General features: G+C 40.9%; 1 protein-coding gene across 8 annotated transcripts in view; it reads left to right on the top strand.

Annotated features, from left to right (window-relative positions):
- The window catches only part of LOC147178435 (IQ motif and SEC7 domain-containing protein 1-like), a 127713-nt gene that overhangs the window by 60303 nt on the left and 54193 nt on the right, over positions 1–13217 (top strand). The window contains exon 1 of one of the 8 annotated variants that reach the window (XM_086069786.1): positions 8576–9218. The exons of 6 other annotated variants lie outside the window; for them this stretch is intronic. In XM_086069786.1, the coding sequence (XP_085925912.1) occupies positions 9142–9218 (77 nt within the window). In that variant the 5' untranslated portion in view covers positions 8576–9141. Of the gene's footprint in view, positions 1–8575; positions 9219–11873; positions 12224–13217 lie in introns of those variants that run through there. One more of the 8 variants, XM_086069787.1, reaches the window with a different exon arrangement.

The raw sequence follows: 13217 nt of genomic DNA, 5'->3' as shown, positions 1-13217 counted from the left end.
AAAGAAAAAAAAGAGCCAAACGCTTCCACTTTTTCACCGGCATCCCAATGGCCGTGCTAAATACTGTATCTCACTGAGTGACAAACGGATGTGAAAGCAGCTAATTTCATCAGGGTTCGTAAAAGGTTTCAAAAGATCTTTGAAGACAGTAAAATGGATATGTTCGAAATGTAAAAACTGTCTGTGAACATCTTACAAATCCTGATGAAAACCCCAAATGTTTCTACGTTCACAAGCATTCACCGCTCAGTGCGATACCAGGTTCATCGTAGAAAGGCCGATGCCAATATTTGTCAATATCCCTGATGATTTCATGTAGTGGAATGCATACGTGTCCAGAATCTCAAATATTCATGGTACAGGCACAAACAAATCAAAAGTAGAATCACAGTTTAGAAATGTAAAGATTGAAGATATTTTTGTGTCATTGTGCATTTTAGATATTATTTGAATGAATGTACCACAAATCACAGTATGTCAAATGGTGTCATGACAATCACTCTATTCACTAGTAAACGTAAATTAGTGCATGAGATACAAGCTAAGCAGTGGCAAAGAAAAAGGCATTATCTTGTCAATTCAATTTAGCAAAACGTTGGTCCTGCTTGTGTTGTGGGTGTGCAGTGGGTTGGCTCTGAATATGTGTGAATTTTGTTTTATGAAACCATGAGTGTGCATTGTGTGGGGAAGAATGACTTCTCCAGTTACAGAAGCTGTAACAAACATGTGCACGTGTGCGCTGACAGCGGCATTTGTTAGGGCTGGTCAGAATGCTGGGGCCGTTTTTTGTTTTTTGTTTTGGTGGTGCCAGTCCAGCCCTGTTTGCGGGGGATCTATGGTGAGAGGTGTGGTACACCCACCTGTCAAATTTTCTGTCACATTTAGAGTAGGAGAACATGCAAAGATAAGACTTGCTACCCACATTGTGCTTCCCTGTAGTAAGCAGGTTAGAGAGGATCACAGAAGGCTCAAGAGGCTTTCTGTTAAGATGCCAAGCTAGCGTCACTCACTCTAGCAACCTGTAGTCTGTCCCCCATAAAAGAGCTGAACGATGTGCTTTTTTCAGGGCCCATATCGATACGATTATCGGTAGTATATTTGAAGCCGATATACATTTGCAGGAAAAAAAAAAGTTGGTGTCAAAATGTTAAATAATATAATAATAATAATAATAAAAACTCCAGCACTTGACTGCTTAAATGCCTTCAAGGACATATTTATTAAACAGCTTTTGTGATTTGCAACATGTTAAAGGTTTTTTGTTTGCTATCAGCTTTTGCACCAACTATAATGCGGCTTCTGCACACACTAACTCCCAAATAGCCACTAATTTGCGGGCTACCTGTTAGCTCGCGGGCTAACCATTCACCCACACGCTAACCCCGGGATAACTCCCAAATAGCCGCTAAAAAACGGCTATTAGGTTAGCCTGCGAACCTAATAACCGTTAATTTGCGAGCTAGCCAGTTAGCTTGCGGTCTAATAGCAGCTAATTCTCGAGGTAATAGCCGTTAATTGCTGCTTATTGGCTGTTAGCACTGCACAAGCAACCAATCAGATGGTGCTGTGGGCGGGCCAATGCTGCAGGGAGTCAACAGCCGCTGACTCTGACTCTGCTGAAAAGCGCCCGTCGGAGCAAAAAGAACAGTTTTTAATATATCGGCCATCAAAAAAAAAAAAAAAAAGAGGCCGATATTCATAAAATGCTGATTATTGGCCGGGTCGATTATCGGCCTATCCCTACCCTATACTAACATGACAGTGGCTTTTTGGCATTTGCAAAAATAGCTCGGGCTTTGGCAGAGGCTTTACTCAGTCAGTTAACACAGCCTGTCGCTGACACATCAACATCTGTACATTTGCAGCATTTCCCTGACTTTCAGTCACGTTCAAAGATGATCAAGCCGGCTGGATGTGCTGCGCGTCTCAGTGAGTTAAAGTTTCCTCGGGGGACCTGCTAGTGCTGATGCATCAGAGGCTTGAAACAGACCATAATAAGGCGCCTGCCTTTGCCAACAGCAGATGCGCAGAGAAGAGCATCAGAAACAGATGCACCTCCAGAACACTGTGTTCCTCTGGCAGAAGAAGCAAATATGTTTATCAGGACGGATGCTGTCATTTTCAGTACGACGACACATAGCTGAGCAATCTTGTATTCTGAGCGCATCATTTTTTTTTTTTTGCACGTGCTGAAGACGCGTTGATGCCTCCCACAGATTTGAACCTGTGAAGCCACACTGCGATGTGAAGAAAAATATAGTGATGTTTTGATAAGGCTCTGTGTTAGTGGCGGTTCCTGACAGGGATCACGGCACTTTCCCTCAGTTGTATTTCTCAGCCTCAGAGTGTGAAAGGCCTTCAAACATGAAATCGTTTGCTGAGACTCCACAGCACAGTACCCACCTCAACCCAGCCAGAAGAACGTATTATATCCTCTTTATGCTTGTAACTCTGCTTGCATGTGGTTTTTGATTCCATACAAAGCCTAAACCTGGAGTTTACTCGAGTCAGAATTCACCTCTGCATCCTTCTTCCACTCTCCTTCTTTGCTATTCTGTCTTTTCTCCCCCTTCACCTGCCTTCTGCGTGGCTGCTCTCAGGCTGGCGGCTAAACAGCTGTACTCTAGCATGTGGGTGATGTATGAGTATGTCGAATGGAGCACTACCTTCCGTGCAGGATTATGTTCTCACTGCTCCTCTTTGGAAGGGCATGGAATTGCGATTCTCTGTCCTCTCGTATGTACTCGCATGCTACTAACCACGCATTATCAGACTTCACATGCAGTGTGTTTTTTTTTTTACTCCCTTAAATTAACTGAATTGATTGATGGAAAACACACACAAAATACTTCAGATGATATTTGATTGAACCATCAAACAATACTCACGTCTGCCTTTGCTTTTTTACAGTATGAATGATTTTGAGTAACAGAAGTGAATGTGATCAATTACATTGAAAAAAAGTGTAGACGGTACCCCAATTTGCCACCAGGGGGAGAACTTTCCCAAGGCATCCTTTCAGCTGTGGCAGAAGGAATCGTCACCTCCCACCTCAGTCACAATGAATGTGCTCCAATCACATTGGTTATTGTCATTGCTTAAAGACTTCTGATTGAAACGCTACACAATACGTGCCATCCTCACCCACACACCCTCTGACCTGTCTTGTTTTTGTTTTTAGAATGCATACACATATACAAGCCAACATTCTCATTATACAAGCAGGAAGAAGTCTTAAGTAAAAACCAACGCTGAGCTTAATTAAGGGGGCCGGAGGGCTGGCTGAAGAGCCACCAGTGGCCACGCACACCCTGCAGAGTGGGCACGCTGAATTCGGTCCTGATTACAAACAGCTACAGCTTAATTTGTAATACATTTCAAACACCTCCATTCATGTCAAATTGTTTGTATTGCAATGTACGACGCACACTCACCATTGCAGTGTGAGGTAGCCATTAAATGGAACATTTTGTCAGTGGATCTGAATTTTGGAGTCACCAAGGCATCAAGTAGCAGCGTCCACCCTCTAGAATCGTATGTTCACCATCTTCCAGGGCATAGCCTGCTAGCTAACACACAGATGGAACAAACCCAAATGCATGTTTGCTATATAGATTTTTTTTTTTACATTTTTTAAATACTTTATGCTAAACTAGTAAGCGAAACTGTTTAAACTATGTTTATATAAATTATATACAGTATGATAACATTGCTAAAACGACAAATATTTTGCAGGCCCAAGAATTTTGCACAGAACTCGATATATAATGTTCAGTACTGTTAAAAATGATTAATGTTTTATGTTCAAGTGTTATACAATTTTTCAAAATGTATTTTATCACAGGCAGTCTAATTAGCATCCTTATAAGTTTCAGAATGAACACAAATGAAAATAATTTGAATCCACCGTGCTTTCATATAAATATATTATATATATATATATATATATATAATTTTTTTAAATTATTATTATTATTATTTTATTTTATTTTTTTGCCAAAGTATCCTTTTAGTATCTGTGTCAAAGTACTATATGCAGCTATATAGTATCGAAGTTGAAATGTTGGTATCAGAATGACACTAACTTTTGTGTAATTGTGCACGTGCGGTATTTATATTTCACTTTCACTTCACTTTCGTGCACACTGTCTTGTATCAAGGCTAGTGTTTAATGAATTTAATAGGTAGTTTAGGTATGCTGAATTAAGGACCCATTAAAATCTTGCTATGCCCTAAACATTTGCATGCTTGTGCCTCTCTGCAGTGCACAACCTGAGTACTCTTTGAGATCGAGCAATGGCAAGATGAGTCTCTGCAGCTGGCCATTTTCTACTGAAGTGTTTATGGACTGCACATCACTCGGGGAAGGTCATGGCGAGATTCTTTCGGGCAGTTTATCAGCGATTGACTGGGTCAGTCCCGGGGAGGAGTGGGGTCCCTGCGCTGCAATGCTCAATATCAGCCCATGTCAGAGTGCTGCAGTTTAATGCTGCAGTGGTATGAGACAAAAAGAGCCTGTCAAAAAGGTTCTTGACATAAGGTAATTTATTAGGATTGACTGCAGGGTTGAAGCCTTTTTAATTCGTCTTTACACAATCAGGATTTTTGGGCCCGATGGACGATCAGGGAGTTTTAACCGATCACCCATCTGATTCTTAACTGGAGCATTATGTCTATTTCAATAACTTGTTTATTTACTGTATATTTTATCTATTTTATTTACAGTGTGCAATTTGAATATGAAACATTTATTCATTAACAAACGAGCAGCACTTGAATTGTAATAGCAGCGTAGCTGTTTGCCAAACATGCAATAGAACCTTTGGTAGCTTTTTATTTTTCATTAATGAACTTGTGGATTTATGAGTCAGACCTCTTGCATGGGGGATGCCGACATTGTACAGCACTCTTTTACCGTATTGGCAGACTTGACTTGAAATGGGACTTTGGTATATATATATATATATCATGAAGGCAGTGACAGTGTTATAAAGCAAGGGCGTTATATTCAACAACAGTTGCATATATACCAGTATCTTGATTAGTTTCACAAGGGTCATTTAAAAACTTGAAAATTGTATTCTACAATGCACGTTAGCACCCCCATTCTGGCAGGATATAAACTGCTACTTTGAGTAAACGGCAAACGCCACACTTTTACAGTGAAAGACAACTGTTGTGGACCAGGTGTCACAACGAGAAGAGGCAAAAAAAAAAGAAAAAAGGATTGAGTATTCTCCAGGCCACCAATAGAGGAAGCAATGCGTAGCCAATGGATCATAGCAGCCATAAAATGCGTGAAAAACAAGACAGAGGAATTTGGTCCTCCTCATCATGGTGAATAATATCTTCTGTGTAGCGTTCACTTTATATCAGGTGAGTCAATTACTGAATCAGTTAGTTGTGTAGATGTAGTTATTAAATGACAGTTAAAGACGTGATCGCTGAACTAACCGATGCTAAACTGCATGAAGCTAGCCTCCCACCACACGCAAAATGTATGTGTGTGTGTGTGGGAAGGGGGGGGGGGTGATTTTGCTACTACGGTTTAATAGATATTACAACGTTCTCATTTAACTGACCAACAGTAGCAGCATGAACACTACTTTTTACAGCATAACTGATGCCAGCACCAAATCAGCAGATGCTAAGTTGCTAACATAGCTAAAATAACTAACACTGAAAGTCCTGCGTCTTCGATGGCATTTTGACCACACATAAAAGGGAAATAAATCCGGATTGTACAAACTTGTAAAGCCTTTGTATGATCACTTTTGCAAACACTCACCAGTGTTAGTTGAGTTGAAAATGAGCACTTCTGGCGCTTCATAGGCAATGGTAATATCATCCAACCTGTCCATCTTGCTTGCGCATGTGTATCATGTCCTTTTGTGAGTGTGAATTCTCTTGGAAGTTGACGGATAAACGCCAGTATTGTCATATTTTGGCCGTTAATGGAGATACTTACACTCTTTGAAATATGTGTCTGTTCGCTTCCTGTAAATGTCTTTTGGCATAATTCAAAACTCAGAAGAACCTGACAACTCTACGTAGGCTTTGGTATAGTCATTGGCCTTAAAAACTGAGGTCTGTTCTAAAAAATAGATCACCAGTGATGGGACACTGACTTGCTAAGAAAAATTAAAAGAATATATATATATTTTTTAACTTATCATGTGGTACACCGTCTGCGATTGGCTGGCAACCAGTTCAGGGTGTACCCCGCCTACTCCTCAAAGCCAGCTGGGATAGGCTCCAGCGAATCTTGTGAGGACACCGTTTCTTAATTTACCAAATATTGTATAAATATTTTTTTCAAATGTAATAGATTATGTTGAAAGAAAGAGCTGTTTTTATTAACTCAAATATTACAAAAAAGAACAAAAATAGTAGCATAAATTGACCCAAATAAAAATCTAAGATAAGTGAACCGCAAAGTAGTGAGAGAGCACTGTAATCGGATTCACATGTAAATATGGCCAGTGATCCCTCAACAAATTACGCCATCACGGCTGATCACAAAAATGGGCATAAAATACAAAATATCAGATGGGCGTAAAGTCTCATTTTTATGGCCCTTACTTGGATTTGTAGTGCATTTTAGGCCGATATTGATTAACACCATACCTTTAAATGCTCACCATGATCAACGAACACAGAGTGACTCGATATAAATGACATATTTTAGTTGTTAGTGATTTTTTTTTAACCTCGGGGAATATAACGGTCTCACTACCAATCAGTACAGTTTGATTCAATTTGGTAAGAGACACATTTTTGTCACGTGTGAGTACAACTTTTAGAGACTTGTCTGTACAAGTACAATAGTAGGATGTGGCAATAGATGGTGCTCAAAGTGTTTTACATTTATCACCCATTCACCTACCAGTGATTGGCTGTCACCATCCAGGATTGTTGCCAGGTCCCAACTGGGAGCAAATTAGGGTTCAGTGTCTCAAGGACACTTCAACACATGGTCATCAGAGTTGAGGATCGTTCCCACAACCTTTGGGTTGGGAGACAACCACTCTGCCACTGAGCCATAGACATACAGAATCATCCTCAATTGGGAAAAACATTGTTTACAAAAGTGAACATGTCACTTAAATGTTTGTGGAGAATAACACAAGAAGCTAGAAAGATACGTGTAAGACTTTACCGTTTGCGTGACTCATAACAGTGATTGCAGAAACTAAATGCATCATTTATTTTATGTTTTTTTTTTTTTCAAAATAAGGACAAGGGGACTCTTTTCTCTGAATGTTGTGAACATCTGCTTGGTTGTCAGTCATATTGAGCAGATTGTTGCTGTGTGTGTTGTTATATTGTGAAAGAAGACTTTTACCGGTACTTCAGCAAAGCACAGTGGCTAATGGAAGTACTGTGGTAGAATGTAGCAGGAAACCATTTTTTACCAACTCGCCGCAAAAAAGGACATGCATACTGACGGAATGACAACCTTTTTACTGTTGCGTGTGTTCGTTCCCTTTGGTCTGCCCTGTAGCCTGTAAACTTAATTAAAGCCTGTCATTTATGTTTGAGGTCTATTTGCATTTCATGCCACCTAATGCTGCACTAATCACTCTTTCTGACAGGCTCTTTTGCGTTGTGAACAAAAACAGCACTTTTTCCACCCACACTTTGCCACTGAATGTCACGTTCCATTAATCAAAAGGAAGTAGCTTGAAAATTGTGTGGGACATTATTTTTATGTGATAGATATTTGTATCTCTGTTCATTATTGACTACAAAATGTCAATAAGCGTGAGACCTCCGGGACCAACAACAACAACAACAACAACAAAAAGGCATGTAAAAGGAGCTCATTTCCTGTGAGGCTTATTTAAATTAGGAGGTGTGAATTGTGAGAAAATGGCTGATGAATAGTGTGTAGATTAATTCATTCCTTTGTGTGCCCCTCTGCCATTCAGGCTTTCTGTGCATCCTTTGTGACACCGCAAGCTCCTTCTATATTTTGAGAAGGGCTGATTTGGTGCCATGAAGAAATGTTGACAGATGAAACAGATCTAACCACAATTAGCGTGTTAATTTGTATGTATGCAAGTTGAGTTGATTTTGTGAGTTTGTGTAACGTCGCATCATTGTCATTGTTTGTTTGCTTTGACCCGGCTGGCTGAATATTGATGAGTTAACCCGTTAACACCTCTTTCCCGTGCTGGGACCGGGTTGAGCTGCAGCTGAGAAAGAACAACTCGGCGTTTGTGTTCAATGGGAAACAATTAGCCCGAAGATTCAGTTGAGACAGTTGAATCCTAAAATGCTTTTTCTTCTTACATCCATTTGTGATGTCCCGAGTATTAAATGTATTTCATGAATGGCTCTACTGTTACAGCAAGCCCGACATTATTTGCGAACACACTCCAGGGAGGATGCCTGCTTGACACATGCATGAACACATGTGGTCATCCACCATTGCCGCAACCCCGCCCATCCGATAAGACAGCCAATCAAATGCGTTACTGCTCGGCTTCCTTTTGAAGCTTCACTAGTACGCTAGTGTTGCCCGGCAACCGCAATCGGCACATTTCGGGGAGGTCCTGTGCGGATGGCAGTGACTGCGAGGGAGACGGATAGAGAGCAAGAGCGAGAGGATGAGGAGAAACGAGGAGAAGGGTTTGAGAATTTGGCTGGACAAGAAAGAAGAGTGGAAAGTTTGAGCTGGACAGGGAACAGCAAGATTCTTCCTTCTCATCTGGGCACTCCACATTCCGGTACCTGTGCTGGATCCATGACGTCTCAGAGGATCCTGGGCTGACAGAGGACACGCGGACTGACCTGGATTTCTGCTAAACACGGCCATCACAGCTAATATTGGGCTGCTTTTGGGGCCTGGATCCCAAGCATACATTTTTGGTTCAAATAAGTCCAAACGGTTCCCAGTCTGCCTGCTGTTCTGGGCTCATGTTGACAGATTGTGGTCCAGGAGAGGCGTGGTTGTTCCTGGCTGCGGCTCTCATCCAGTAGCTGAGGTTGCACTCCAGGAGGAGGATGAATCCCATTTCCACGCCATGAATGAATTGGCTCAAGAAATGAGCAAGGTCGTGTTTATTTGCTGCAGTGTTGTCTTTTCATGTTGTTGGATTCCCCCACTGCTCTGCTTCTTGATCGTCTGAACCCACAATGTGGAAGTTTAAAGCGTTCTGTCTGGATTACTGGCATGTGCTGTGCCTGAATCCCCACAACAACTTTTACAAAAGGTAAGTTTGAAGGCACAAGTCATACAACGTTTGAAGATGCTTGAAGTCTGTCTGGTTTGAGAAAACCTGCTGTAAAATGTAGGAGGTGGACGAGTTTTGTAAATTGCGAGCTGGCTGAAATATTGTTGGTTTCTAAGAGAAATCTTAGTCTTGTCCATCATCATGTAGAATTCCAGTTTTATTGACTTTGTACTAGCTTGTTTATGTCTGTTTAGCGTCTAGTGAAAAGCAGGCGATGGCTAAATTTATTCATCTCAGTTCCACTGGGAAACTGCTCTGTTCACCTTTCACCTCCCGCATAATCTATGCCTCATTAGTAGCTAGTCCGTTTTAGCAGCTCACATCATGCATTGGCCAGGGGATCCACAATTTATAAATCTTTCAAAGGTTTCATGATTCCTCCGCTTTTCACCTCAACACGGCAGTTCTGTCCCCAGATTAGCTTGAAAGTCCTTTTTGGTGACACTTCAAACTGTAAATCAAAGTGGGACGCATGAAGCATCTGGAACATCCTCAAACATTTTGTCTCGTTCTTTGATTACCAGATATCAGATTCTTTTAACCGCAGCTCTCTGTGCCTGTGGATGTGGAGCAGGTTCCAAGTTTATCAAGAAGCTTCGCAATTTCCCTGTCATGCTGTATAAATGACACAGCCCATCCCCCTGCTGCTGCGTTGGGACCATAAAGACACCCTCGTGTCATTTACAGCCTTTAATGACAGAGGCCTCAGATGCTCCTTTTACCTAACAATCAAACTCCAGCTGCTGAAAAACTGAAATGCAGCTGAGACAATGAATGCAGTGCCAACCGGTAGCTTTGTCTCCTCACATTGCCTCATTTTGTTACACAAAAGAACCAATGTTAAATGGAAGTAGTTTGGACCGGAGGTATGACCAGTTTTGTATTTGTTTTTTCTTTTGCCAGTTTGATGTTTGGATCAAAGCGTTTGAAAGAAGCACGTTATATGACAATATGTTCACACATATGAATGCAGTTTTCACCAAGTCTCATTAATAATAAACGCAGATTTAGCAGGCACCGTCTTTGAATGAAGGCTGAGGGTATTCCCAAAAGCAGTAATTTTGGATTTTAGTAGAACTGCTACTGAAGCCAGGGAGCACATGAGTGATTATCGCCAAGTGCCATGGTTGTGGGTTTGAATCAGGGCTCCTGCATCCATTTGTGAAGTTTGCAAGGTCACATTCCAAATATATGCATGTTAAGTTCAATTAAGGCTCTAAATTGTCCTAAAGTGTGAATGTGAGTCTGAACAACACTAAGGAGAATTACATTTCGGCAACTGCAGATATAAACATGGCTATTAGTCAGCTGTTTTATCTTTTCCCTCACATTAGGTCATATTGGTAGTTAACTGTAATAACTGATTTTATTCAGGCATCAATTATTCTGAACTGTGTCCGATTAGTGCAGACAAATACATAAATACTTTGATTTTATTTGTTTTTAAATCTCTGCTTGAGAGCATCTGTACATGTTCTCCACTTCTTCTTTTTTTTAATTATGTTGTTGTTTAAGGTTGTTAAAAGTTCAGACAGGCCAAAACCAGATGATTAAAAAACATTTTCTTCTGAGCTGATGGAGAAATCACAGGAGGAATTCATCCGATGCATTGGATTCAAAATAAGAATGAGTTAATATGAATGGGAGTTGTTTCTTTGTGACATTCTAGAATTGCTCAAATAATTGCTACTAAGGCTGTTTGCATTGCTTGCCATCAATGTATTATTTGGAACACTTTATTTTGAAGTTAGACATAGGCGGTGTGTTACGTTGACTATGTTTCCAGTTTCCTTGACATGTCGGAAACTTTTTTTTCTAAGTTTGCACGATGCCTAGGGAAACTACATTCAGATGGTCGATTGTCAGATTGAGGACGTTTTCAGGTTGTGGTCACGTCATTGAGAGAACGTATGATATACAAATGCAATGGGTGCATATCTCGACAATCACACTTTAATGTGTCACATGTCTACAAGACTATGAATCGAGCATTCTTTGAGCAACTCGTGTAAGCATCATCATGGAAATATATTATTAGTTCAGTGGTCTGGTTATAGCTGTCTTTTTAAAGATAGCCAGTACGTAATACAAAGGGATTGGTTGGTCATCAGCCAAGGGCAGGGTGCACTCCGCCCATTTCCCTGTGGATCTGTGGATGAACGGACAGATGCGCTTGAAGAAGTCTATTCACAGCTGCATAGGGCTGACGTGTCTGTGATTCAGTGCTCCAAAAACATCTTGAGTGCACGGATTTATTGGAATATTCCGATCATGGGGGTGTAACTCATTACATCTCTCAAACCCGACCTGCATGTCGTCATATTCTGTCCAAGCCTGTGTTGTTTTCATAAAATAAGCATTATTAGTCAAATCAGCCTCTCCCAGCTGCTGAACTGGCCTTCACCCTCCCCCGAGTGTGGCCTTCCCATTGCGAGCTGTGTGATTGTTGGACCCCAGCCCACCTATGGGGCCATATCTGGATCGCTCCGTTCCTTCAAACAGCACAGACCCTGCCCATCACTGTCTGGGGTTTGAACAGCGCATGAGGAGAAGTTGCTCTGCACATGCTTAGAAGGAACAAAAACCAAGCTGAGTTTCAGAGAGCAGAAAAAGTTGTGGGTGGGTGGAGACCTTTTGTTCAGAAGAGGAACCATTGGCTATACATACTGGGCCTTTGCCTTACTTGGTCATCCGGCATCAGCTGGTAAGGGCAGCGACTTGAAGTGAGGCTGCAGCTTGGAGACTTTAAGCAGAGATGGAATGAATCTCGCTGCGGGATTTTGCATGGAAAGTGAAGGATAAGGGCTGCAATTTGCGGTGCAAGGGAGTGAACGCCGATATTTCCGCTGGTCAATTCTCAAGTAGACAGTTTTTCGAAACGCTGGGCCATGCACATTTTTGGGGGGCATGTCTGAGGTCGCCAGTGATGTCACTACCGTGTGGAATGCCATGTGGAAGTACTGCATTTCCAGCCGAACTATAAGGTAGGAGACCATCCGCTGCATGTGGGCGGTCTGCGTCATAAATGCTGCTTGATTTGTGACTATTGTGATATTTCTGAAGAGACGGATCAAATAACACTATGCGGAAATATATTATCACAGCTTATAAAGACATACAGAAAAGATTGAGGTTAGATGTTCTTGGTCTTTTTAGAAAGTTTACCTAATCAAAAACATCAAAAATCCTACCTTCAATTTTGCTTTCCATTGTGTAGCATTAATGTTCTCCAGTATTCAAATATCTAGAAAACATCCCTTAATCCATGTATACAGAATTAATTCCAAATCTGTGTCCAATTTATTTACTTTCACATATTAAGTACAATGTTTTATTTTCCTGGTACATTAAAATTTCGACTTATAAAGTAAAGGAGTCTGCAGGGAATTGTAACATGCTCGTCTTTAGTTGTTTGGGCTAATCTGCTTTTGACCCTATTGTTTTTGCTCATCCCATATTAGAGGGAAAATTTAGTTCCGGGAAACAGTTTTTCAGTGTTGAGCAATAATCCAGCAGCAATAATAATATACTGTACCATGGGCTAGAGTTCAATGTTCTTAATTTACCATATAAGGTTGGGGGGTGGTTCAAAGTGGTGACAGATAATGTTTTTGCCATCATGAAGCCTTAATAACAGAATAATCTTTTTTTGGGCTAATTTAAACTATTAACTACAACATAACAATCATACCTAAACATACCTGTATCGTGAAAGCTATGTGGATTTCATTTGTTTTGTTACTGCATTGGCTGTTTTTAGTGTGGGATGACAAACTCATGTTTACGTTTCCACCAATCACAGACGCTTCTGTCATCCCACATGATTGTCTGTAGCGTAGTGCTTTTTAATGACACTATAGAGAGCATGCCTTTTGGTTTCCACATGAAGTCCTAATACAATTTGTTCCTCTGTAAATTTCCGCATTCAAGAGTTGAGTCATGAACAGCATTGTGGTTGTCTTTCAACTTCCATTTTTG

This window comes from Leptonotus elevatus, chromosome 2, assembly GCF_054856555.1.
Source record: "Leptonotus elevatus isolate MCC_2025b chromosome 2, RoL_Lele_1.0, whole genome shotgun sequence".
Lineage (NCBI taxonomy): Eukaryota > Metazoa > Chordata > Actinopteri > Syngnathiformes > Syngnathidae > Leptonotus > Leptonotus elevatus.
The sequence above is the reverse complement of the archived record's forward strand: the minus strand, read 5'-3'. Positions and strand labels throughout refer to the sequence as shown.